Source organism: Pogoniulus pusillus, chromosome 35, assembly GCF_015220805.1.
Source record: "Pogoniulus pusillus isolate bPogPus1 chromosome 35, bPogPus1.pri, whole genome shotgun sequence".
Classification (NCBI taxonomy): Eukaryota; Metazoa; Chordata; class Aves; order Piciformes; family Lybiidae; genus Pogoniulus; species Pogoniulus pusillus.
Window position 1 is genome coordinate 1,787,437 of NC_087298.1, and position 22,884 is coordinate 1,810,320.

At 56.6% G+C, this 22,884-nt stretch overlaps 1 protein-coding gene across 2 annotated transcripts in view; it reads left to right on the plus strand.

The window, feature by feature from the left end:
- PNPLA7 (patatin like phospholipase domain containing 7) overlaps positions 1-22,884 on the plus strand; it is a 211,226-nt gene that overhangs the window by 60,231 nt on the left and 128,111 nt on the right. For both annotated transcript variants that reach the window (XM_064171045.1, XM_064171046.1), the window contains exons 18-19: positions 3,532-3,663; positions 4,777-4,900. In XM_064171045.1, coding sequence (XP_064027115.1) covers positions 3,532-3,663; positions 4,777-4,900 — 256 coding nt within the window. The remainder of the gene's footprint in view (positions 1-3,531; positions 3,664-4,776; positions 4,901-22,884) is intronic.

Below are 22,884 nucleotides of genomic sequence, written 5' to 3' on the forward strand. Positions count from 1 at the left end.
CAGAGGAGGCTCAGGGCAGAGCTCATTGCTGCCTGCAGCTGCCTGCAGGGAGGCTGTAGCCAGGTGGGGTTGGGCTCTGCTGCCAGGCAGCCAGGGACAGAAGAAGGGGACACAGCCTGGAGCTGTGCCAGGGCAGGTCTAGGCTGGATGTTGTTAGGAAGTTGTTGTCAGAGAGAGTGATTGGCATTGGAATGGGCTGCCCAGGGAGGTGGTGGAGTCTGTGTGGCTGGAGGTGTTGCAGCCAGTCCTGGCTGGGGCACTTAGTGCCATGGTCTGGTTGGTTGGGCAGGGCTGGGTGCTAGGTTGGGCTGGCTGAGCTTGGAGCTCTCTTCCAACCTGGTTGATTCTCTGATTCTCTGTCTCTCCTCGGAGGACCACAGTGGTGAGAGAAGAGGCAGTGGGCACAAAGCTGGGCACAGGAAAGTTCCATCTAAGCTTGCCAAGAACCTCCATTATTCTCCACAACTCCTTTCTTCCACTCCTGCCAGGCCTTTTGCTCACTCCTCTGTGCTCTGCTGGAACACTCTGTGGTTTTTCTTCTCGATAATGAAGGAGGAGGCGAAGCAGACAGAACGGGGTTGGTGCTTGCCATGAGGCAGAGAGCAGAGGAGTGGAAGTAGCCCAGGGTCTGGAATTGCAGGTTGGATGCTGGACCAGAGATTAAACCCTGCTCAGTGCAGGCTCGGGGCAGGAGCCTGTTGTGTGGCACTAACCTGGCTAAAGAGCTCTCTGTAAACGGAGGGTTTAAGGAGAGGGGTGGCAGGAGCTAATTCTCCCTTGGAGACCTGAAATGCTTTGCTGTGTTGCTGGGGAGCTGTACAAAGTGTGCAGTGCCTACGCTGCAGCTGTTGGTGTCTCCTGCCCAACGCTGTAATCAAGTTGTCACCAGACTCTCCTGAGGGGCTCTGCTCAGGCTCTGCAGTACCAGAGACTCCCTCACATGTTCTGCTTCACAAGATTGCACTGCCTGGAGCCTTAATCATGTGCACTTGCCAGGGAAGCAGGAGTGCTTTGCTTTTTGTTTGGTGTTGCCAGCCAAGCTGAGGGTCAGGTTGCATCCACAGCTACAGGAGGATCTGTGGACATCCCACAGACCCTCACTTAGCTCTTTCCTCGCTGTGCTTGCTGAGCTCAGGGTCCCTTCAGAAGCAGGTTCTGCAGCACAGAGCCCTGGCTTTTCATTTGGGCCCAGGCAATCCCCAGCACAAATCCAGGCTAGGCAGGGAAGGGATGGAGAGCAGCCCTGAGGAGTAAGGCTTAGGGGTGCTGGGTGAGAAGCTCAACATGAGGCAGCACTGAGTGCTGCCATCCCAGCCCCAGCCTGGCCTGGCCTGATCCCCAGCAGTGTGGGCAGCAGGGGCAGGGAGGGGATTCTGCCCCTCTGCTGTGCTCTGCTCAGACCCTCCTGCAGTGCTGGGGCAGCTCTGGAGTGCTCAGTGCTGCGCAGGCAGGGACCTGCTGGAGCAGGGCCAGAGGAGGCCACAGCAGTGCTGGCAGGGCTGGAAGGGCTCTGCTGTGAGGCCAGGCTGGGGGAGTTGGGGGTGTTCAGCCTGGAGAGGAGAAGGCTGCAGGACACCTTAGAGCAGCTTCCAGTGTTTGCAAGGGACCTAGAAAAGAGCTGGGGAGGGACTCTTTGCAAAGACATGGAGTGGCAGAACAAGAGGCAGAGGCTTCCACCTGGATGCAGCTGGATATAGATTAGACATTAGGAAGAGATTCTTTGGAGTGGGAGTGTTGAGACCCTGGAGCAGGTTGCCCAGAGGTGTTTTGGAGGTGTTTGAGGTGAGGTTGGATGAGGTCTTGCAAATCCTGCTCTAGTGAGAGGTGCCCCTGCCCGTGGCAGGCAGTTGGAACTGGATGATCCTCAAGGTCCCTTCCAACCTAAACCAGTTTGTGATTCTATGAATTCTCCCAAGCAGAAGAGCAAAGATGGAAATGCCCAACTGAGAGGGACAAAGCCTGGCTGCTGCTGGGGACAGCCAGCCTGCTTTCCTCTCCTCCTGCACAGGCTGGGCCTTCACCTGCTCTGCTCATGCTCTTGGAGAAGTTCTGTAGCAGGGAGTGAAAGAACAGAGCTCCAGATGGAAAGCAAAGCAGCCTTTAGCAGTGTGCATTTGGAAGGCATTAAGTATGAAGATCCATATCTTGAGGGAGGCAAAAGGAGTAAATGGCTTTTATTGAGCACAGCAGACAGCCTGTGTGGGAGGACACTTGGAGGGCTAAATAAGCAAGTAGAGTAAAAACAATGAACTGAACCAGGCTGGAGTTTGCAGGGGATTTATTTAACTCCTTTGTGCAGTTGGGAAGGGAGCTGGGGCTGGATGCTTTGTGTCTCCTGAGGGATTGGGCTTCTCTGTGCTCCTGGCTTGCTGGGGTCCAATTCCTCTCTGGCCAACCTGTGCCACTGTCACCACACACTAAGCCCAGAACTGAACCCAGAGTTTGAGATGTGGCCTTACCAGTGCTGAGTACTGGGGCACCATCCCTGCCCTGGTCCTGCTGGGCTTCCACCCACCCTGCTGCCAACCTTTAGGAAGTCATCAGGCCAGACAGTGGACCTGGCACCCTGCTAGCACAGTCTTAGAACAGAATAGAATCAGGCAGGCTGGAAGAGAGCTCCAAGCTCCTCCAGCCCAACCTAGCACCCAGCCCTGCCCAATCAACCAGACCATGGCACTAAGTGTCCCAGCCAGGCTTGGCTTCAACATCTCCAGGCAGAGCCACTCCACCACCTCCCTGGGCAGCCCATTCCAATGCCAATCACTCTCTCTGACAACAACTTCCTAACAACATCCAGCCTAGACCTGCCCTGGCACAACTTGAGGCTGTATCCCCTTCTTCTGTTGCTGGCTGCCTGGCAGCAGAGCCCAACCCCACCTGGCTACAGCCTCCCTGCAGGCAGCTGCAGACAGCAGCAAGATCACCCCTGAGCCTGCTGGGTCAGCAGCATCTTTGAGTGATGAGCAGGTTGGGTTGTGGAGAAGAGGAGGCTCAGGACAGAGCTCGTTGCTGTCTGCAGCTGTCTGCAGGGAGGCTGTAGCCAGGTGGGGCTGAGCTCTTCTCCCAGGCAAGCAGCAACAGAAGAAGAGGACACAGCCTCAAGCTGTGCCAGGGTCTGGGCTGGATGTGAGGAGGAAGTTGTTGTCAGAGAGAGTGATTGGCACTGGAATGGGCTGCCCAGGGAGGTGGTGGAGTCTTCACCCTTGGAGGTTTCAGAGGAGGCTGCATGAGGCACTCAGTGCCAGGGGTTAGTGCATTAGAAGGTGTTGGGTGCTAGGCTGAACTCCATGGTCTCGAAGGTCTTTCCCAACCTGCTTCATTCAGTGGCTCTGTGTTGGAAGGCTTCAGCTCCCTTCTTTGCCAGATGCTCACTGGCACAGCATGGTTGTGGTGGTGGAACCTGTCTGTGGGTCAGTGCCAACTTCTGAGTTAGTGTCCTGTGCAGCTCTGCAGCTGCCCTGGGCACTCTGCCTCTCTGTCCTCGCTGCTGCTGGGGGGGCAGTGCCTGAGTAACCCTGTTTTGCCCTCCAGGATCATGCGGGAGCAGCCCAGCGTGGTGCTGGGTGTGGCCCACACCGTGGTGAAGAGGATGTCTCCGTTTGTTAGGCAAATTGACTTTGCCCTGGACTGGATGGAGGTTGAAGCTGGCAGAGCTGTTTACAGGTGAGAATGTGGCCAGAATCATGTGCTGAGGAGTTCAGGTGTGGGTAGTTCAGGAGCTGAGCTCCCTTGGTGATACCGAGGATAAAAGTCTCGTTGGATTCCTGGAGGGGCTGCAGGAGAGCTGGGGAGGGACTCTGGACAAGGGCTGGGAGTGGCTGGATGGGGCACAGTGGCTTTGAGCTGGGAGAGGAGAGAGTGAGAGTGGAGAGGGGGAAGAGATTGTTGAGAGTGAGGGTGGGGAGAGACTGGCACAGGTTGAGGGTGGTGAGACCCTGGCACAGGTTGAGGGTGGTGAGACACTGGCACAGGTTTCCCAGGGAGGTTGTGGAGCACAGAAGCACCCAACGTGATCTTTGATCACCTTGGGTGCTTCTGTGCTCCACAACCTCCCTGGAGGTGTTCAGAACCAGACTGGATGAGGCCTTGAGTAAGCTGTGCTGGTGGAGATGTCCCTGCCCATGGCAGGGGTTGGCACTGGTGGCAGGACAAAGGTAAGAGGTCCAAATGAGAACAGAGGAGGTTCCACTTGAACTTAAACTCCTTTGGTGTGAGGGTGCTGGAGGCCTGGAGCAGGCTGCCCAGAGAGGCTGTGGAGTCTCCTTCTCTGCAGAGCTTCTAAACCCCCCCTGGCCATTGTGCTGCTGGGCAAGCTGCTGTGGGTGCCCTGCTGGAGCAGAGGCTTGGACTGGATGATCTCCAGAGGTCCCTTTCAAGCCCTCCATGCTGGGTTCTGTGATCTGCCCAGGCAGATACACTTCTGAGGAGGAGTTCCTGAGTGTTCTTCTCCATGCTGGGATTCTGGGATTCCTCTCCATGTCCAGCTCCCAGTACCCAGACTGTTGTCACCCTCAGAGACCACCTGCAGCCAGGTCACTTCCTTCCAGGCCTGGCATTGCCCAGCTGTGCAGAGCATGGGCATTTAGGCACCGAGCACACCTCTGCCAGCTGCCTGTGCAGCTCCTCCTGTGCTGGTTCTCTTCTGCCCTTAGCTAAACACACTCCTATGTGCTCTGGCCGGGGAGGGCAGGCTGGGCAGCTCCCCAGGAGCCTGCAGCTGCGTGTGCTGAGCCGGGCTGCCCTCACTGATGTGCTGCCGGATGGCTGTCCCTGCAGGCAGGGGGACAAGTCGGACTGCACCTACATCGTGCTGAACGGGCGCCTGCGCTCCGTCATACGCATGGACGACGGCAAGAAGCACCTGACGGGGGAGTACGGCCGAGGGGACCTGATTGGAGTGGTAAGGGACAGCCGCCAGGGTGAGCTGCTTGGCTGGGACGCTGCTGCTGGCTCCCTGCCGCACGCAGTCATGCTCTGAGCTGTTGGGAACTGAGTGCTCGTCCCTGGTGATCCGCAGGCGCTGGCAGCACAGAGCCAGCTGAGTGCTGGCTGCAGGCAGAGCAGCAGCACAGGGAGGGGATTGTGCCCCTCCAATCTGCTCTGCTCAGCCCTCACCTGCAGCACTGCCTCCAGCTCTGGTGTGCCCCCAGCACAAAAAAGGACCTGGAGCTGCTGGAGGGGGGTCCAGAGGAGGCCATGATCTGAGAGCTGTCCCTGTGGGAACAGGCTGGGAGAGTTGGAGCTGTTCAGCCTGGAGAAGGCTCCAGGGAAACCTTACAGCAGTCTTCCAGTACCTGAAAGGTGAGGAGAAAGTTCTTCCCTGAGAGAGTCATTGGGCACTGGAATGGGCTGCCCGGGGAGGTGGTGGAGTCGCCGTCCCTGGAGCTGTTCAAGGCAGGACTGGACGTGGCACTTGGTGCCATGGTCTGGCCTTGAGCTCTGTGGTAAAGGGTTGGACTTGATGAGCTGTGAGGTCTCTTCCAACCTTGGTGATACTGTGAGACTGTGAAAGGGCTGCAGGAGAGCTGGGAAGGGACCTGGACAAGGGCTGGGAGTGCCAGGATGAGTGACAACAGCTTTGAGCTGGGAGAGGGGAGAGTGAGAGTGGAGAGGAGGAGGAGATTATTCAGAGAGAGGGTGGGGAGACACTGGTATGGGTTGAGGGTGGGGAGACACTGGCACAGGTTTCCCAGGGAGGTTGTGGAGCACAGAAGCACCCAATGTGATCAAGGATCACATTGGGTGCTTCTGTGCTCCACAACCTCCCTGGAGGTGTTCAGAACCAGCTTGGATGAGTCCTTGAGCAAGCTGTGCTGGTGGGAGGTGTCCCTGCCCATGGCAGGGGTTGGCACTGGCTGAGCTTTAAGGTCCCTTCCAACCCAACCTCTCCTATGATCAGCTAAGAGCTTCAACAAGTTGAAGAGGTGGAAAATGCCTTCTGAATGGCAACTCTATAGAGCAGTGCATGGATGGGATTGTTGGACTTGGTTTCAAAAGAAAGAGCAAGAACAAAACCAAGTCACAACCAGCCCCAAAAGCTCTCCCCATGCTCTCTTTTGTGAGGTGGGTTGGTTTTGTTGCCAGGTGGGAGGAGTGCAGCCTGTTAGCACAGCTAAGGAACAATCCAGGAATCACTCAGGGGTGGTCTGGGTCAATGTCCTCAGAAGCTTCAGTCTGGCTGAGCCCCTTGGAAGTGTCTGGTCCAACCTGCCCTGAGTTAGCAGAGCTGCCTCCAGAGCTGCAGCAGGTTGCTCAGGGACTGTGTAGCTATTAAAAGCTATTACAGCAACTTTCAATTTCCAGCCCCTGGTATTTACCCACATGGAATTTCTCTGCTCTGTTTAGTTTTTTGTATCTCAGACCTAGTTAAGAGCCCAGAGAGGAATCCTACATCATCAATATGCATGGCTTGCTTGGGCTCTGTGCTTAAAATTAGCAGGTTTCTGAAGTTCTAAGGTTGTTGTTCCAGCCCTCTCCTGCTTTCTGAGCTGCAACATCACATCTCCTATGGAGTCTGTTTATAGCCAGAATTTGCATCTCTCTGAAGAAAGCAAACACCAGAGCTGGTGACAGTACTGGGGGAAGAATCATAGAGTCAGGCTGGAAGAGAGCTCCAAGCTCAGCCAGCCCAACCTAGCACCCAGCCCTGCCCAACCAACCAGACCATGGCACTAAGTGCTCCAGCCAGGCTTGGCTTCAACACCTCCAGCCACAGAGACTCCACCACCTCCCTGGGCAGCCCATTCCAATGCCAATCACTCTCTCTGACAACAACTTCCTAACAACATCCAGCCTCAACCTGCCCTGGCACAGCTTGAGGCTGTGTCCCCTTGTTCTGTTGCTGGCTGCCTGGCAGCAGAGCCCAACCCCACCTGGCTACAGCCTCCCTGCAGGGACCTGTAGCCTACCTGAAGGCTACCAAGAAACTCTTGTTCATGGAGATGAAGAGGGTGAGGAAGGAGAAGTCCAAGGCTGTTTCCCTCTAGAAGGAGTTGTTTCAGGGGTAGTGCTGCTTGCAGAAGGTGATGTTTTGGAAAGTGGTGTGAGCCAGCAGCTGAGTGATACCCACTGGTGGGAGGGGATGCTCTCTGCTGCCTCACCTCTTTCCCTTGGCATTGGCTGTGTGTAACTGAGGAGCCTGTGGCTGGGGCATGTGAGACCTGGTTGTCTGCTGACAGGTGGATCACAAGCTGGTGTCTGCACTGTGGTCTCAGGTGCTCTGCCAGACTGGGAACTGACCTGATATCTTGAGGGCACTAAAAAGCTCTCTTATGAGGAAGGTGAAGTCCTTCACTTGGCTGCTAACTTGAAGATACATTGTGTGTCCCTCAGAATGGGCTGCAGGGCTGCAGGCAAGTCTGCCACGGTGGGGGTGCTGTTGGTAAGTCTGAGGGGTGGGATGGCATCCAGAGGGGTCTGGGCAGGCTGGAGAGGTGGGATCTCATGAGGCTCAATAAGGCAAAGTGCAAGGTCTTAGATACCAATCCAGCCTGGGGCATGATGAGATTGAGAGCAGCCCTGCAGGAGAAGTCCTTGGTGGGTGAGAAGCTGGACAGGAGCCAGCAGTGGGCACTGGCAACACAGAAGGCCAAGGGCAGCCTGGGCTGCATCCAAAGCAGCATGGGCAGAGGTGGAGAGAGGAGATCCTGCCCCTCTGCTCTGCCCTGGGGAGACCTCAGCTGCAGGGCTGTGTGCAGATATGGAGCCCCCAACACAAGAGGGACATGGAGGTGATGGAGTGGGGCCAGAGGAGAGCACAGAGGTGATGAGAGGCTGGAGCACATCTCCTGTGAGGCAGGCTGGGGGAGTTGAGCCTGTTCAGCCTGGAGGAGAGAAGGCTCCAGGGAGACCTTAGAGCTGCATTTCAACATCCAAAGGCCACCTGCAGCAGGCTGGGGAGGGACTGTTCAGAAGGGCCTGTGGGGATAGGCCAAGGGCAATGGTTTGGAAGTGCAGCAGGGCAGAGTTAGGTTGGGTTTCAGGAGGAAGCTGTGCACAGTGAGGGTGGGGAGAGACTGGCACAGGCTGCCCAGGAAGGTGGTTGAGGCTCATCCCTGGAGACATTCAAGGTCAGACTGGCTGTGGGCAGCCTGCTCTAGCTGGAGCTGTCCCTGCTGCCTGCAGGGGGTTGGACAAGATGAGCTTTGGGGATCCCTCCCAACCTGATGCAACCTGTGTCTGGACCACATTGATGGAGTGGACAGCATCAGCTCCTCACATCAGTGCTGCTTCTGGCTGGGGACTGCCTTTGCCAATTTCCCCTCACAGTTTGTGTTTCTTTTCTTTCTGATCTGGTTTTGGCTCACCTCTGGGCTGCCTCGTTAGAGACAAACTGATGTGGTTAGACCAGAGCCACAGCTCAGCTCTTCTGTGACCAATGGTGCTGCTCTGAGGCCTTATGCTGTGGGCACAAGGGCTTGGCACTCCTGACAGCTGCAAGCACTGCCCTGCTGCTCTCCCTGCTTGCTTTCACCAGCAGTGACCTGCAGCTCCACTCCCCAGTCTCTGGAGGTTTGCAGAGCTCCCAGCTCAGGACAACAGAGCTGTTCTGCTGCTCTCTGGAAGCTGCTCTGAGGGACAGTGCAGTCCCTGGTCCAGGCTCTACCTCCCTGTCTGAACCCTGCTGCTGGTTTTGGTGCAGTGTTTCATGTGGCCTTAACTGTTTGTGGTGAGGAGAACCAGAGAAGAGAATCAGGGAGTGCTTTGGGTTGGAAGGCACCTCCAAAGGTCATCTGTCTTGTCCAACCCAACCTCCCTCAGCAGGGACATGGAGTCATAGAATGCTTTGGGTTGGAAGGGCCTTTCAAGGTCATCTTGTCCAACCCAACCTCCCTCAGCAGGGGCATGGAGTCATAGAAAGCTTTGGGTTGGAAGAGACCTCTCAGGGTCACCTTGTCCAACCCAACCTCCCTCAGCAGGGGCATGGAGTCATAGAAAGCTTTGGGTTGGAAGAGACCTCTCAGGGTCACCTTGTCCAACCCAACTGCCCTCAGCAGGACATGGAGTCATAGAAAGCTTTGGGTTGGAAGGACCTTTCAAGGCTATCATGTCCACCACCTGTGCACTCAGCAGGGCTGTACAATCACAGCATGGCAGGGGTTGGAAGGGATCTCCAGAGATCATCCAGTCCAACCTCTTGCCAAGCAGGATCACCCAGGGGAGGTCACCTAGGAAGCTTCCATCTTCAACTAGAGCAGGCTGCTCAGAGCCTGTCCAGCCTGATCTGGGATGGCTGCAAGGTTGCTTTTTGGTTGGTGTTTCCTGTGCCAGTGCCATGTTTGTTGACAAGACCCTGGGCACAGATACCCACACAGCTTCTGTCTGAACCCTGAGTCTCTTTCCTGGCTCTGTGCTGTGACATGAATCATTTGGGAGACTTTTGTGACTCGATGGATGCCTTCTCCTGCTCCCAGCCCCCAGCCCCACTGACTCATGCTGCCATTTGCTGAACGACTCTCCCTGCTCTGGTTGTCTTTTGAGAAGCTGGGGGAGGATCTGTGGAGGTTGCCAGGATTCCTGGAGCTGCTCTTGGCAGAGGCCACCAGAGAAAGTGACATTTTTTCCTTTTAAAACCATTTGTTTAGCCCCTTCTGCAGGATCTGTTACAAACCTCTCAGAGCTTGCTGCAGGGTTAAGGGCTGGGGTTTGGGTTGGTTTTTGAGTGCAAGTGAATTGGAGGGTTTCAGGGGCTTGCAGGGAATGAAATCAGCAGTTGGTGTTGGTAATTGGTGGTTTGTTCCTCCATCAAAGCCCTCCAAGATCCTTCTCCCCACCCCCCCCCATGGCCTTGGGAACTGTGGGCACTGACAAAACACAGCTGGGGGCAGATGTGACTGAGTTGGAGGGCAGAAGGGCTCTGCAGCAGGACCTTGACCGCCTGCACAGATGGGCAGAGTCCAAGGGGATGGAGTTCAATAGCTCCAAGTGCAGGGTGCTGCACTTTGGCCACAACAACCCCATGCAGAGATACAGGCTGGGGTGGGAGTGGCTGAGAGCAGCCAGACAGAGAGGGATCTGGGGGTGCTGATTGATACCTACCTGAACATGAGCCAGCAGTGTGCCCAGGTGGCCAAGAGAGCCAGTGGCATCCTGGTCTGCATCAGGAATGGTGTGGCCAGCAGGAGCAGGGAGGTCATTCTGCCCCTGTACTCTGCACTGGTTAGACCACACCTTGAGTGCTGTGTTCAGTTCTGGCCCCCCCAGTTTAGGAGGGACATTGAGATGCTTGAGCGTGTCCAGAGAAGGGCAACGAGGCTGGGGAGAGGCCTTGAGCACAGCCCTACGAGGAGAGGCTGAGGGAGCTGGGATTGGTTAGCCTGGAGAAGAGGAGGCTCAGGGCAGACCTTATTGCTGTCTGCAACTACCTGAGGGGTGGTTGTGGCCAGGAGGAGGTTGCTCTCTTCTCTCAGGTGGCCAGCACCAGAACGAGAGGACACAGCCTCAGGCTGTGCCAGGGGAGATTTAGGCTGGAGGTGAGGAGAAAGTTCTTCCCTGAGAGAGTCATTGGGCACTGGAATGGGCTGCCCGGGGAGGTGGTGGAGTCGCCGTCCCTGGAGCTGTTCAAGGCAGGACTGGACGTGGCATTTGGTGCCATGGTCTGGCCTTGAGCTCTGTGCTAAAGGGTTGGACTTGATGGTCTGTGAGGTCTCTTCCATCCTTGGTGATACTGTGGTACTGTGATACTTTGATACAAGGCTCTTGTCTTGGGGGTGGTTTTGTTTGCTGCCTCTATCTCAGAACTGGAAATACTGAGTGTGCCATCTGCATGGGAGCTGAGTGGCTGCCACTGGTGCCTGCAGAAGGAAGCCTTTCAGACAAGATGTTCCTGTTGGGGCAGGAGCTCCCAAGACTGAGCCTGTGGCTCAAACTGTTTTGTTCCTTGCACTGACTCAGTGGCATCTGTTGCTGAGGGCTGGCAGTGCAGGGGGAGGAGAACAGGCTGGGGATGCCAAACTTTACTTTCCTCTGTAGATCCTGGAAGAGCTGATGGGGACATTTATGCCAGGAGAAGGTGGTTCCTGCCCACCCCAGGAGCCTTTTTTGGAGGGATGCTGGCAGTTGCTCTTGGCCCCTGTTGATCAGAGAATGGTGGAATGGGTTGGGTTGGAAAAGCCTTCTGAGGTCATCAAGCCCAGCCACTGACCAGCACCACTGTGGCCACTGGACCATGTCCCCAAGTGCCATGGTCACAGGTTTCTTGAGCACCTCCAGGGGTGGGGGCTCCAGCACCTCCCTGGGCAGCCTCTGCCAGTCCCTGACCACTCCTGCAGCAAAGAGGTTTTTCCTAATCCCCAACTTAACCCTCCCCTGGCACAATGTCACAGAGTCAGGATCACAGAACACATCCTGTTGGAAGGGACCTCCAAGCTCATCCAGTCCAACTCTCAACCCAGCACTGAAGGGACAACAGAAAACTATGTCCCTAAGTAGGTGGGATCTGGATTCAGGAGATGGATTCTGGAACTGGATCCAGTAAGACACAGACTGGAATCCAAAGCAGGAGGGACAGTCTTCTGGGACACCAACCATTGAGAGGCTTGACCCTGGTGATCCCTCATCTCTATCCTGGAGATGCCCTCCTTGGGCTGCAGTCCCTTGTTAGGCAGTTGAGGGTCACCTGTGCTGTCTGCACCTCCCTGCAGGTGCTACCTCTAACTTCAAGCCCCTCAAGGTGGGGCACAAGCTATGGCAGTGCCCTTGGTGTGCAGAGGAGCGAGTCTCAGGCAGAGCCTTTCTGCAGCTCAGCCCTTGGCAGGAGCTCTGCCCATCAGCTTCTCCCTGCTAGAGGCAGCTCCTGGCTGTGCAGAGCTGCCCTGGAGTGCAGGAGGTGCCTGAGTGAGCAGAGCCTGAGCTGGGAAGTGACAGTACTGAGCAGGATCAGCTCTGGCCCAGCTCAGAGCAGGACACTTGTGAATGGCAAGAGCTGACAGTCCATCTCCTGGAAGCTTTGCAGAGTGCTCAAGGAAGCTGTTAGCAGAAGAGATCTGTAATGTGACCTTTCCCTTGCTTTTAGCTTTCCTTTTTGGCAAGTGTCACAGTGAGAGCCACTGAGTGAGAGAGGGAAGTGTGGCTGGTGGTGAACAGCTAGCTCCTGAGAGTGCCAGGAGGTCAGTGAGGGCAGCAAAGGGGACAAACTATCTGTGGGGAAGGGTGGCAAAGGGCTGTGGCTGAAGTTCCAGCTGGGTTTGGTGTTCTTATGACATGAAACTGAGTCAAAGACAATCAGATCCCTTCCTTTGCTTCTGGGGGGGTTGAGCAGGTTCTTGTGCTCTGTTCTCTCTTCACCTGTGGCTGAAATTCAGCTCTGATTTCACCCTGAAGAAACTTACTGCCTGCCTGCCTCTGCTGCTGCATCTGTGGATGCTCCTCAGAAAGCTCCAGCAGAGCTGATGCATTTGTGAGTGTTCTGCTTGATGCTGAATGGGTCCAGAGAAGGGCAGCAAGGCTGGGGAGGGGCCTGGAGCAGAGCCCTGTGAGGAGAGGCTGAGGGAGCTGGGGGGGTGCAGCCTGCAGCAGAGGAGGCTGAGGGCAGAGCTCATTGCTGTCTGCAGCTGCCTGCAGGGAGGCTGTAGCCAGGTGGGGTTGGGCTCTGCTGCCAGGCAGCCAGGGACAGAAGGGGACACAGCCTCAAGCTGTGCCAGGGCAGGTCTAGGCTGGATGTTGTTAGGAAGTTGTTGTCAGAGAGAGTGATTGGCATTGGAATGGGCTGCCCAGGGAGGTGGTGCAGTACCCATCCCTGGAGGTGTTTAAGAGGAGGCTGCCTGAGGCACTCAGTGCCATGGGTTAGTTAACCAGAAGGTGCTAGGTAGGACTCGATGGTCTTGAAGGTCTCTTCCAGCCTGATTGACTCTGAGATTCTGAGTGTGTGGCTGCAGATGCCTCTGGGTAGTTTTTTGGTGGTGTTTGGGCTGTGATGCTGCATTAGGAGACCTGCAGGAGGGCTGGGGAGGGACTGTTCAGAAGGGGCTGTGGTGACAGGACGAGAGGCAGTGGTTTGAACTGGGTCAGGGAGGGCTCAGGTTGGACATCAGGAGGAAGTTCTGCACGGTGAGGATGGTGAAATACTGGAACAGGCTGCCCAGGGAGGTGGTTGAGGCCTCCTCATCCCTGGAGACATTCAAGCTCAGCCTTGCTGGTTCCTGGGCAGCCTGCTCTAGTTGGAGGTGTCCCAAAGGACACTTTTGTTGGACAAAGATGTCCTTGGAGAGTCCCTTCAACCCAATGCACTCTGTGCAACCTGTGTGCATCTCCCCAGCTTTTCTATAGCCAGAAGTGCACAAGGAGTGAAACTTAAATCCAGGAGGCAGACCTGGCATCAAATCCCTTCCTGTGTGCCCCTTCAGCTGTGCTCTTCCCCTCTGCTGTTCTTTCCTGTTCCAGCAGGGAATGTCATTGCTGTCACTGCACCGCTGCGAGACGCAGGCTCAGTCCTTCCAGACCCTGTGTCGTGGCTGCTGCTGCCTGCCTTACAAAGGCCTTAAGAAAGCTTTAATAAGCTCAGCCCTGTTTGATATTTGCATCTATTTATAGAGACAGGCACACACACAGCTCTCCACCTGGGTGAGTGCCTGGGGCTGTGAGGCTGTTGTGTGCTTTGAGATCAGAGAGAGGAGGTTTGGATTCCTCTTGGTGCGGAGCAGAGGCGCAGGATGCCCTCAGTCACAGGGTTAGCTTGGCACAGGGAGCCTGCAGAAGGAGGTTGGTAGAACAGCTCTCAGGAGTACAGGGTGTACCATGCTCATCCCCTGGCACTGCTCCCACAAACAGCAGCGATTTGCAGCTTGCCTGCTTGCTCTTCCCACTCATTCACTGCTGCCAGCGTCTCCTCCGTTGTCCTTTGCTGGTACAAACAGGTTCACCTTGCAGACCCTTCTGAACTGGTGGCTGGAGGAGACACCTTTCAGATTAGCAGCCCCCACTGCTTTGGGTGCAGATGAGCTGGAGAAGGGTGTGAGGGCAGTTTGTTTAAGCCAGAAAAGCCAAAAGCATTCCGTGTGGTGCTGAGTGCCCTTCCTGTACCACTGCTGCTGCCAGACTGCTGCCTTCAGCTGCAGCAGCACCTCCTGTGCGTGGCTCGCAGAGCACTGCAGTGAGCAGCCAGCTGTGAGCCTGCTTTGTGCCTGCACAGCCCCACTGCTGCTGAGGGCCCTCCAGATGTGGGTGTGCTACCTGTGCAACCTGTCCCTTTCCTTGAGCCTCCTGAACCAGCAGCAGATGTCAGTGTTGATATTTCATCTGCTGCCTCCACGGAGCATCTGCACTTCCCTGCACACTGCACTTCATCTCTCTTCTGTCCTGTGCTGGTCCTTCCCCACAGCCTTTGGTTTGCACAGAATCTTGGGGGCTGGAAGGGACCTCCAAAGCTCATCCAGTCCAACCCCCTGCCAGAGCAGGATCACCCACAGCAGGTCACACAGGAACACATCCATGAGGGTTGATCTAGGGTAGGGTGTCCCTGCCCATGGCAGAGGGGTTGGAACTTGATGATCCTCCTGGTCCCTTCCAACCCTGACTGATTCTATGGTTTTGAATCTCTCCAGAGAGGGAGACTCCACAGCCCCCCTGGGCAGCCTGTGCCAGACTTCTGTCACCCTTACAGGGAGCAAATTCCTCCTCACGTTTCCATGGCACTTCCTCTGCTTCAGCTTCCAGCAGTGCCCCTTGTGCTGGCACTGGCATCACCCAGCAGAGCCTGGCTCCAGCCTCCTAGCACTCACCTGTACATCTTTATCAACATGAATGAGGGCAGTCCTCAGGCTTCTCCTCTCCAAGCCCCAGCTCTTCAGTCTCTCCTCCTGAGGAAGATGATAGAAAGCCTTTGGTTGAACATGGAATCAGAGAAACATTCAGGTTGGAGAAGAGCCTCAGGATCAGCAAGTCCAAATGATAACTCCACAAGGGTTCCCCTAAACCATATCCCCAAGCACCACATCCAAACGACTTCTAAAGGCATCCAGGGTTGGTGACTCCAGCACCTCCCTGGGCAGCTCCTTCCAGTACACTTCCAGATGGGCAAGCCAGAAACATCAGAGGGCAGATCTGCAAGGAAGGTTCCTTTGTTAAAAACAGCAAGGAAAGGGAATGGGAAGAAGCTCAGAATCCAAGCAGTTGTTCTCAGTCCCCACTGCTGATGCTGTAGCAAGGAGCTGTCTCCTGGAAGCACAATCACTTTAACTCAAGATCTTCCACTGCCTGCAGCATCTTTGCAGCTCTGTGCTGGACTCTCTCAGGCATTGCCTGAGGTCCTTCTTGACTTGAGTTGCTCAGAACTGGACACAGTTCTCTGGATGTGGCCTCATCAGGGCAGAGTAGAGGGGAAGAGACTCTATCTCGACCTACTAACCACCTTCTAATCCACCCCAGGATGGCTTTGGCCTTCTTGTCCATCAGAGCACACTGCTGGCTCATGGTCACCCTCCCAGCCACCAGCACCCCCAGGTTCTTTTCCCCTTCACTGCTGTCCAGTAGGTCAGTCCCCAGCCTGTACTGATCCCTGGGCTTGTTCTTTCCCAGGTGCAAGACTCTCCCCTTGCCCTTGTTGAGCTTCATCCATTTGTCCCTGCCCAACTCTCCAGCCTGGCCAAGTCTCACTGAAGGGCAGCACAACCCTCCTGTGTGTCACCACTGCTCCCAGCTTGCTGTCCTCAGCAGACTTCTGACAGTGCCCTCTGTGCTCTCATCCTTTCCTAGTGCCTGCTGTGTTTTGAGGTGAATGCTGTGTAAGGAGAGAGCAAAAAGGAGGCAGTTTAGGCAGAGGCACCTCTGAGGTGTTTGTCTCTTCAGCAGGGAAGATCTTCTGCCTGCAGAGCTGCACCCCTGCACAGGGCAGTCCGAGCCCCTCTGCTGCTGCTGCAAGCTGCACTTGTGCTGAAGAGAAGCAAATGTCCCTCTGCTATTTTTGTCTGTCTGTTGTCAGTTCTCACTCTGCCAGGTGTGAGGCTGCTGGTGTTGAAGCCTGGCCCATGACCTGACCCATCTCCCTGGCACATGGTCAGGCTGCTGGGGCTTGCCAAACCCTTCTGTGCAAGGAAAACTTGCAGCCTACAAATATCAGCCTAGTTGGCAGGTGCTGATTGTGGCTGTCATGAAGGAGGATGTGGAAGATGAAGAGTTTTAGCTCCATGATTCAATAGTGCTTGAGGTCCTAAGCAGCTTCCCAGGGTCTGACTGTCACTGCTGCTCTCGTTGCTGTGGCTGCTGCTCTGTGGCTGCTCCTGCATCGTGTCCAAGGAGTGGCAGGAGTGCAGGTACCCTTGGTGTGGAAGGATGCCTGCTTTCTGTGAGCTGTCAGCAAGGGCAGGGGGATGTGAGAGAAGGAAAGGAGGTGTATGAGAGAACAGGTGATCTTGGAAGTCATTTCCCATCTTAGTGATTCTGTGGTAAGATGGCAAACAGAAGAAGAGCCAGTCCAGGCAGAGCAGAGGAGGTGATGCACTCAAGCCTTCAGCTTAGCGAAGTGGAGAACTGTTTGGGAGAGAGAAGAGGAGCAAGGATGGCACCCAGGTGGGTGAGTTAAAACTGGAAGGGGCAGAGCAGCAGTGGGCAGTGAGGCAGAACTTATTTAGAAGCTTGTTAGTGAGGAGGGGCAATGGATGCCTGGGAGAAGATCCAGGGATGTGCAGTTGCCTCAAGCCAAGCTTGTCATGCTGCCTTGGGTTGGCAAGAAGTGGGCAAGAGTCCACTGATACTCTCCTGCCCTACAGCAGGTGCTGTAGCTGGGTTTGCTCTGGTGTGGGTAAATGCTGCAGATGGAAGCCTGAGGGGGGCTCAAAAGAGAGCTTGGACCTGTGAGATCCTCAGACGTTGGCTCCCTCTGCTCAGGTGGGGTCAGGGCTGCAAACAGCAGTGGTGCTGCTTGGGGAACATTGATTAGTGGTCTGGTGGAGGTGTCTCTGGGTGGGTCACAGGGATGGGCATGGGGCAGTGTCTGTCTCATGACCAAGGAAACCTTATGGGGTTGGTCTGAGTGTGACCAGCTGGAGAGAGGTTCTCCTGCCACTCTGCTCTGCCCTCTGAGGCCTCATCTGGAACGTTGTGTGAGTATCAATCCATGAGTAACAAATAGTTTGGGATGGCTAATCAGAGATCTGTGTGTCAGCAGGAAGCTGGCAGATGGCACCAAGCCTGGTGGCAGTGTTGATCTTCATGAGGGCAGGGAGGCTCTGCAGAGGCACTTGGATAGGTTGGATCCATGGCCAATGTCAATGGGATGAGCTTCACCAAGGCTGAGTGCCAGGTCCTGCACTTGGGCCACAACAACCCCAAGCAAGGCTACAGGCTTGGGGCAGTGTGGCTGAAAGCTGTCAGCAGAAAGGGACCTGGGAGTTGTAATCAACAAGCAACTGAGTATGAGCCAGCAGTGCCCAGGGGGCAGAGAAAGCCAAAGGCAGCCTGGCTGGGATCAGAAGTGCTGTGCCCAGCAGGAGCGGGGAGGGGACTGTCCCCTTGGGCTCTGCTCTGGTGAGGCCACAGCTCGAGTGCTGTGCTCAGTTTGGGGCACTCAGTACAAGACAGATGTGGAGGTGCTGGAGTGAGTCCAGAGGAGGGCCTGGAGAAGAAATCCTGTGAGGAGAGACTGAGGGAGCTGGGGATGGTTGGTGTGAAACAGAGGAGGCTGAGGGCAGAGCTCATTGCTGTCTGCAGCTACTTGAAAGGAGGCTGTGCAGAGGCTGCTGCTGGGCTCTGCTCACAGGGAGTTAGTGACAGAACAGGAGGGAATGGCCTCAAGTGTGACTGGGTAGGTTCACACTGGACATTAGGAACAAATTTTTCCCCAGCAAGAGTAGTCAGGCACTGGCATGAGCTGCCCAGGGAGGTGCTGGAGTCACCACCCCTGGGTGTGTTTAGAAGTCCTTTGGATGTGGTGCTTGTGGCTATGCTTTGGGGTGCACCTTGTAGGGCAGGGTTCTGGGTTGGGCTTGGTGCTCCTGAGGGGCTTTGCCCACCTGAGTGTTCTGTGATCTGAGCTGAGGTGGCAGCCTCCAAGGGGAGATGTGAGTGAGTTTCTGGTGTACAGTGCCTGGGTCCTGGCTGCTTGCCAGGCTGAAGCACCAGGGTGTATTTGAATGAAAACATCAAAGCTAATGGCAAAGGCTTCTGTGGCACCTGTGAGTGAGAGTCTTACAAGATCCAATTTGCTGGGAATTGCACTCAGCTTACCCTGCAGTTCTGGGGGGGTCACTGCCACTGGCAGGGTTACCAAGGCCACTGGCTCTGGGGGTTTGAGTGGCTCCATGTGAAGCAGGTTCTACAGAGGTCTCCATCTGCCCTCTGCTCTGCCTGGGGAGTGGAGTGAGAAGGCAGAGTCACAGTGTGAAGGGAAGGGAATGAAAAATCCCTCAGGCTTTATTTCCAAGTTAAAGTTTAATTCCATTTTTAAACAGATCTCCTCTTTCCTGACAGCCTGGTGAGCCCCAGGCAGCTCAGCTGGTTTTATGCACTCATACATCACAAAAAGAGTGGAGAAAGATGTTAGGCAGCTGGAGTGGGTTTTCTCCACACATTAAACTCAACTGGGTGCTGACTGGCTGAGGGGAAAGGTTTCTTTTCACAGTTGAGACTCTTTAACCTGCTTGCAGGGTGAGGAAGCTAAATCACAGAGCCACATGTCATAAGCAGCTGATAAGAGGGCAGGGAGATAAAGCAGGTGTTGTACAGCCCTATGGGGAGCCAAGAGAGGATCTGCTTCTGCATGAATGTGTGTGCAGAGATTCAGAGTCATGGAATGGGTTGGGTTGGAAGGGACCTTAAAGATCATCCAGTGCCAACTGCCTGCCAGGGGCAGGGACACCTCTCACCAGCACAGGTGGCTCAAGGCCACATTCAGCCTGGGCTTGAACGTCTCCAGGGAGAAGGCAGCCACAGCCTCCCTGGGCAACCTGTGCCAGTCTCTCCCCACCCTCACTCTCCACAATTTCTTCCTCCTCTCCACTCTCACTCTCCTTTCTCCCAGCTCAAAGCCATTGTCCCTCATCCTGCCACTCCCAGCCCTTGTCCAAAGTCTCTCCCCAGCTCTCCTGCAGCCCTTTCAGGCACTGGAAGCTGCTCTAAGGTCTCCCTGCAGCCTTCTCTTGTCCTGGCTGAACAGCCCCAACTCTCCAGCCTGTCCCCACAGCAGAGCTTCTCCAGCCCTCTGAGCATCTAGGTGGCCTCCTCTGGACCCTCTCCAGCAGCTCCAGGTCCTTCTTAGAATCATAGAATCAGTCAGGATTGGAAGGGACCACCAGGAGCAGCCAGTTCCAGCCCCTCTGCCATGCCCAGGGACATCCTACTCTAGAGCAGGCTGCACACAGCCTCAGCCAGCCTGGCCTGAAACACCTCCAGCCATGGGGCCTCAACCACCTCCCTGGGCAACCCATTCCAGCCTCTCATCACTCTCCTGCTCAACAACTTCCTGCTCAGAACTTCTTCTTGTGCTGGGTTCCCAGAGCTGGAGGCAGTGCTGCAGGTGAGGGCTGAGCAGAGCAGATTGGAGGGCAGAATCCCCTCCCTGTGCTGCTGCTCTCCCTGCTCTGGCTGCAGCCAGCACACAGCTGGCTCTGGGCTGCCAGGGACCAGTGCTGGCTGCTGGGCACTTGGGCACCAACTGACACCCCCAAGCCCTTCTCCTGCAGACTACTCTCACACCACTTCTCACCCTGCCTGGATTTGTGTGTGGGATTGTCCCAGCCCAGGTGCAGGACCTTGCACTTTGCCTCATTGACCTTCATGTGGTTGGTTTTGGTGCACCTCTGCAGCCTGCCCAAGTCCCTCTGTGTGGCCACTCTCTTTTTTCCCTTGCCTCCTGTAGCATTGGTTTGAACTGTGACTAACCCAACACCCCTGCCTCTGGAACAGAAACCACAGCCTGGGTCCTCCCACCCTTGGTTACATGTCCTTGGGTAGGGTTCTGTGGATGTGTAGCAATTGCTCTTCTGCACTAGACAGTTACCATGAGCAGGCTGAGCTCAGCTCTCTGGGCAGCCTTGCAGGCTTTTGAGATCTCCATGTCCCAGCTGTCTGAGGTGTCCCTTTCATGAACACGTAGGCTTCCAAGAACTCACTCTTGATGGGAGTAGGGGCACAGAGTTCCCTCCTGTATCCAGTGCTCTTGTGCTGTGGGCAGAAGTACAAGCTCCAGGCACCTGGCACAGCTCTGCTGGGTCTGAGCCCCTCGTTCTCTCCTGCCAGCACTGCTGCTGCTCGGACCTGCAGGGAACCAGAACTTGGGAACTGATTCTGAAAAGAAGCATGACAGAAATCAGTCAGAAAACCTCAGCCCCAAGCTATTAACCCCCAAATAATCCAAGGTCAATTATGAGGAGGTCACAGAATCCCAGCATGGAAAGGACCTCTGGAGATCATCCAGTCCAAGCCCCTGCTCCAGCAGGGCACCCACAGCAGCTTGCCCAGGAGCACAATGGCCAAGGGGAGGTTGGAAGCTCTGCAGAGAAGGAGACTCCACAACCTCTCTGGGCAGCCTGCTCCAGGCCTCCAGCACCCTCACACCAAACAAGTTCAGATGGAACCTTCTGGGTTCCACTCTGTGCCCATTGCCCTTATCCTGTCCCTGGGCACCACTGACAAGACTCTGACCCCATCCTTTTGCCCTCCACCTTTTAGCTGTTGCTGAGCATTGCTCAGCTGCCCTCTGGGGCTGCTCTTCTGCAGGCTCTCAGCCCCAGGGCTCTCAGCCTTTGCTCCTCACAGAGCTGCTCCAGGCCCCTCAGCATCTTCGTATCCGCTGCTGGGCTCTCTCCAGCAGCTCCCTGACCCCTGATGTGGGGAGCCCAGAGCTGGACCCAGCACTCCAGCGGTGGCCTCAGAGGGGCAAAGCAGAGGGGCAGAGCGGAGGGGCAGAGCAGAGCAGAGGGGCAGAGCAGAGCAGAGGGGCAGAGCGGAGGGGCAGAGCAGAGGGGCAGAGCGGAGCAGAGGGGCAGAGCGGAGGGGCAGAGCAGAGGGACAGAGCAGAGGGGCAGAGCAGAGCAGAGGGGCAGAGCAGAGGGGCAGAGCAGAACAGAGGGACAGAGCGGAGGGGCAGAGCAGAGCAGAGGGGCAGAGCGGAGGGGCAGAGCAGAGCAGAGGGGCAGAGCAGAGCGGAGGGGCAGAGCGGAGGGGCAGAGCAGAGCAGAGCAGAGGCTCAGAGCGGAGGGGCAGAGCGGAGGGGCAGAGCGGAGGGGCAGAGCAGAGCAGAGGGGCAGAGCAGAGGGGCAGAGCAGAGGGGCAGAGCAGAGGTGCAGAGGGGCAGAGCAGAGGCGCAGAGCAGAGGGGCAGAGCAGAGGGGCAGAGCAGAGCAGAGGCTCAGAGCGGAGGGGCAGAGCGGAGGGGCAGAGCGGAGGGGCAGAGCAGAGCAGAGGGGCAGAGCAGAGGGGCAGAGCAGAGGGGCAGAGCAGAGGTGCAGAGGGGCAGAGCAGAGGCGCAGAGCAGAGGGGCAGAGCAGAGGGGCAGAGCAGAGCGGAGGGGCAGAGCGGAGGGGCAGAGCAGAGCAGAGGGGCAGAGCAGAGCAGAGGGGCAGAGCGGAGGGGCAGAGCAGAGGGGCAGGGCAGAGCGGAGGCGCAGAGCGGAGGGGCAGAGCAGAGGGGCAGAGCAGAGGGGCAGAGGGGCAGAGCAGAGCAGAGGGGCAGAGCAGAGGGGCAGAGCAGAGGGGCAGAGCAGAGGGGCAGAGCAGCGCAGAGGGGCAGAGCAGAGGGGCAGAGCGGAGCAGAGGGGCAGAGCAGCGCAGAGGCACAGAGCACCTCCCCTGCCCTGCTGCCCGCTCTCCTTCCCGCGCCTGTTGCTAAGTGATTCGTTTCTTCTCCTGCCGTAAGCCCCAGTCGAAAGCCACTTTGGCTTTCACTCTAGGGTCTGCCAGTTGCACTTGGAAGGATTTCGTTTGCGTTTGCAGGGGTTGTGTTTGTTTTCACCTGCCTGCTTGCAGCTGCTCCAGCGGCATCCCTTTTCCTCCCGGGCTCGCTGTGCGCGTTTCAGAAGGCAGCTGAGGCTGCCCGGCCCTGCCGAGCCCAGCACCAGCCTGTTTCTAGGCAATTAGCTGCCGGAGCTGGCTCACTCCTGAGCCCAGCCTGACGCCATCCTGCCTGGCAGGCTCCCTCGTTAAGCACGTGAAGATATTCCAGCAGGGAATTGCGCTGCTGCGTCTGGAAGCGGAGCAGGGGGCGGTGGGGAGCGAGGGGCAGCTGCGCGGTGCTGGGTGGGCTTTGAGCACCAGGCTGGGCTGGGAAGCAGGAGAGCTCTCCTCGTTTTCATTGCATGGTCCTGGCCTTCTCTTAGCTTCTGTGCTGGAGGAAAGGATCGGTTCTGAGTGCAGTGGTTGGGCACTCTGCAGGTGGTGCAGGTGCTGCGAGGGCTGGAAACAGAGAATCACAGCACAGAGCTGCTTGGCAGAGCCCTCCAAGCTCACCCAGTCCAAGCCTCCACCCAGCACTGCAGGGCCAACACTAAACCAGGTCCCTCAGCACCAGCTCCACAGCCTGCTGGGACACCCCCAGGGATGGGGACTGCAGCCCTGCCCTGGGCAGCCTGTGCCAAGCTTTCAGAGTCCTTTCAGTATAGAAATGTTTCCTGAGCTCCAGCCTGAGCCTCCCCTGGGGCAGCTTGGAGCCATCTCCTCTGCTCCTGTTCCTTGCCCCGAGGATCAGAGACTGCTCCCTCCTTGCTTCAACCTCCCTGCAGGCAGCTGCAGAGAGCAATGAGCTCTGGCCTCAGCCTCCTCTGCTCCACCTGCACACCCCCAGCTCCTTTAGCAGAGCACCAGGGATGATCCCCTCCTGTCCCTGCTGCCCACCCTGTTTCTAACCCAATCCAGGCTGCCATTGCCCTTCTTGGCCAGCTGGACACTGCTGGCTCAGGTTCAGCTGGCTATGAACCCACAGCTCCACACCTCCAGGTCTCTCTCCTCAGTCCCCAACC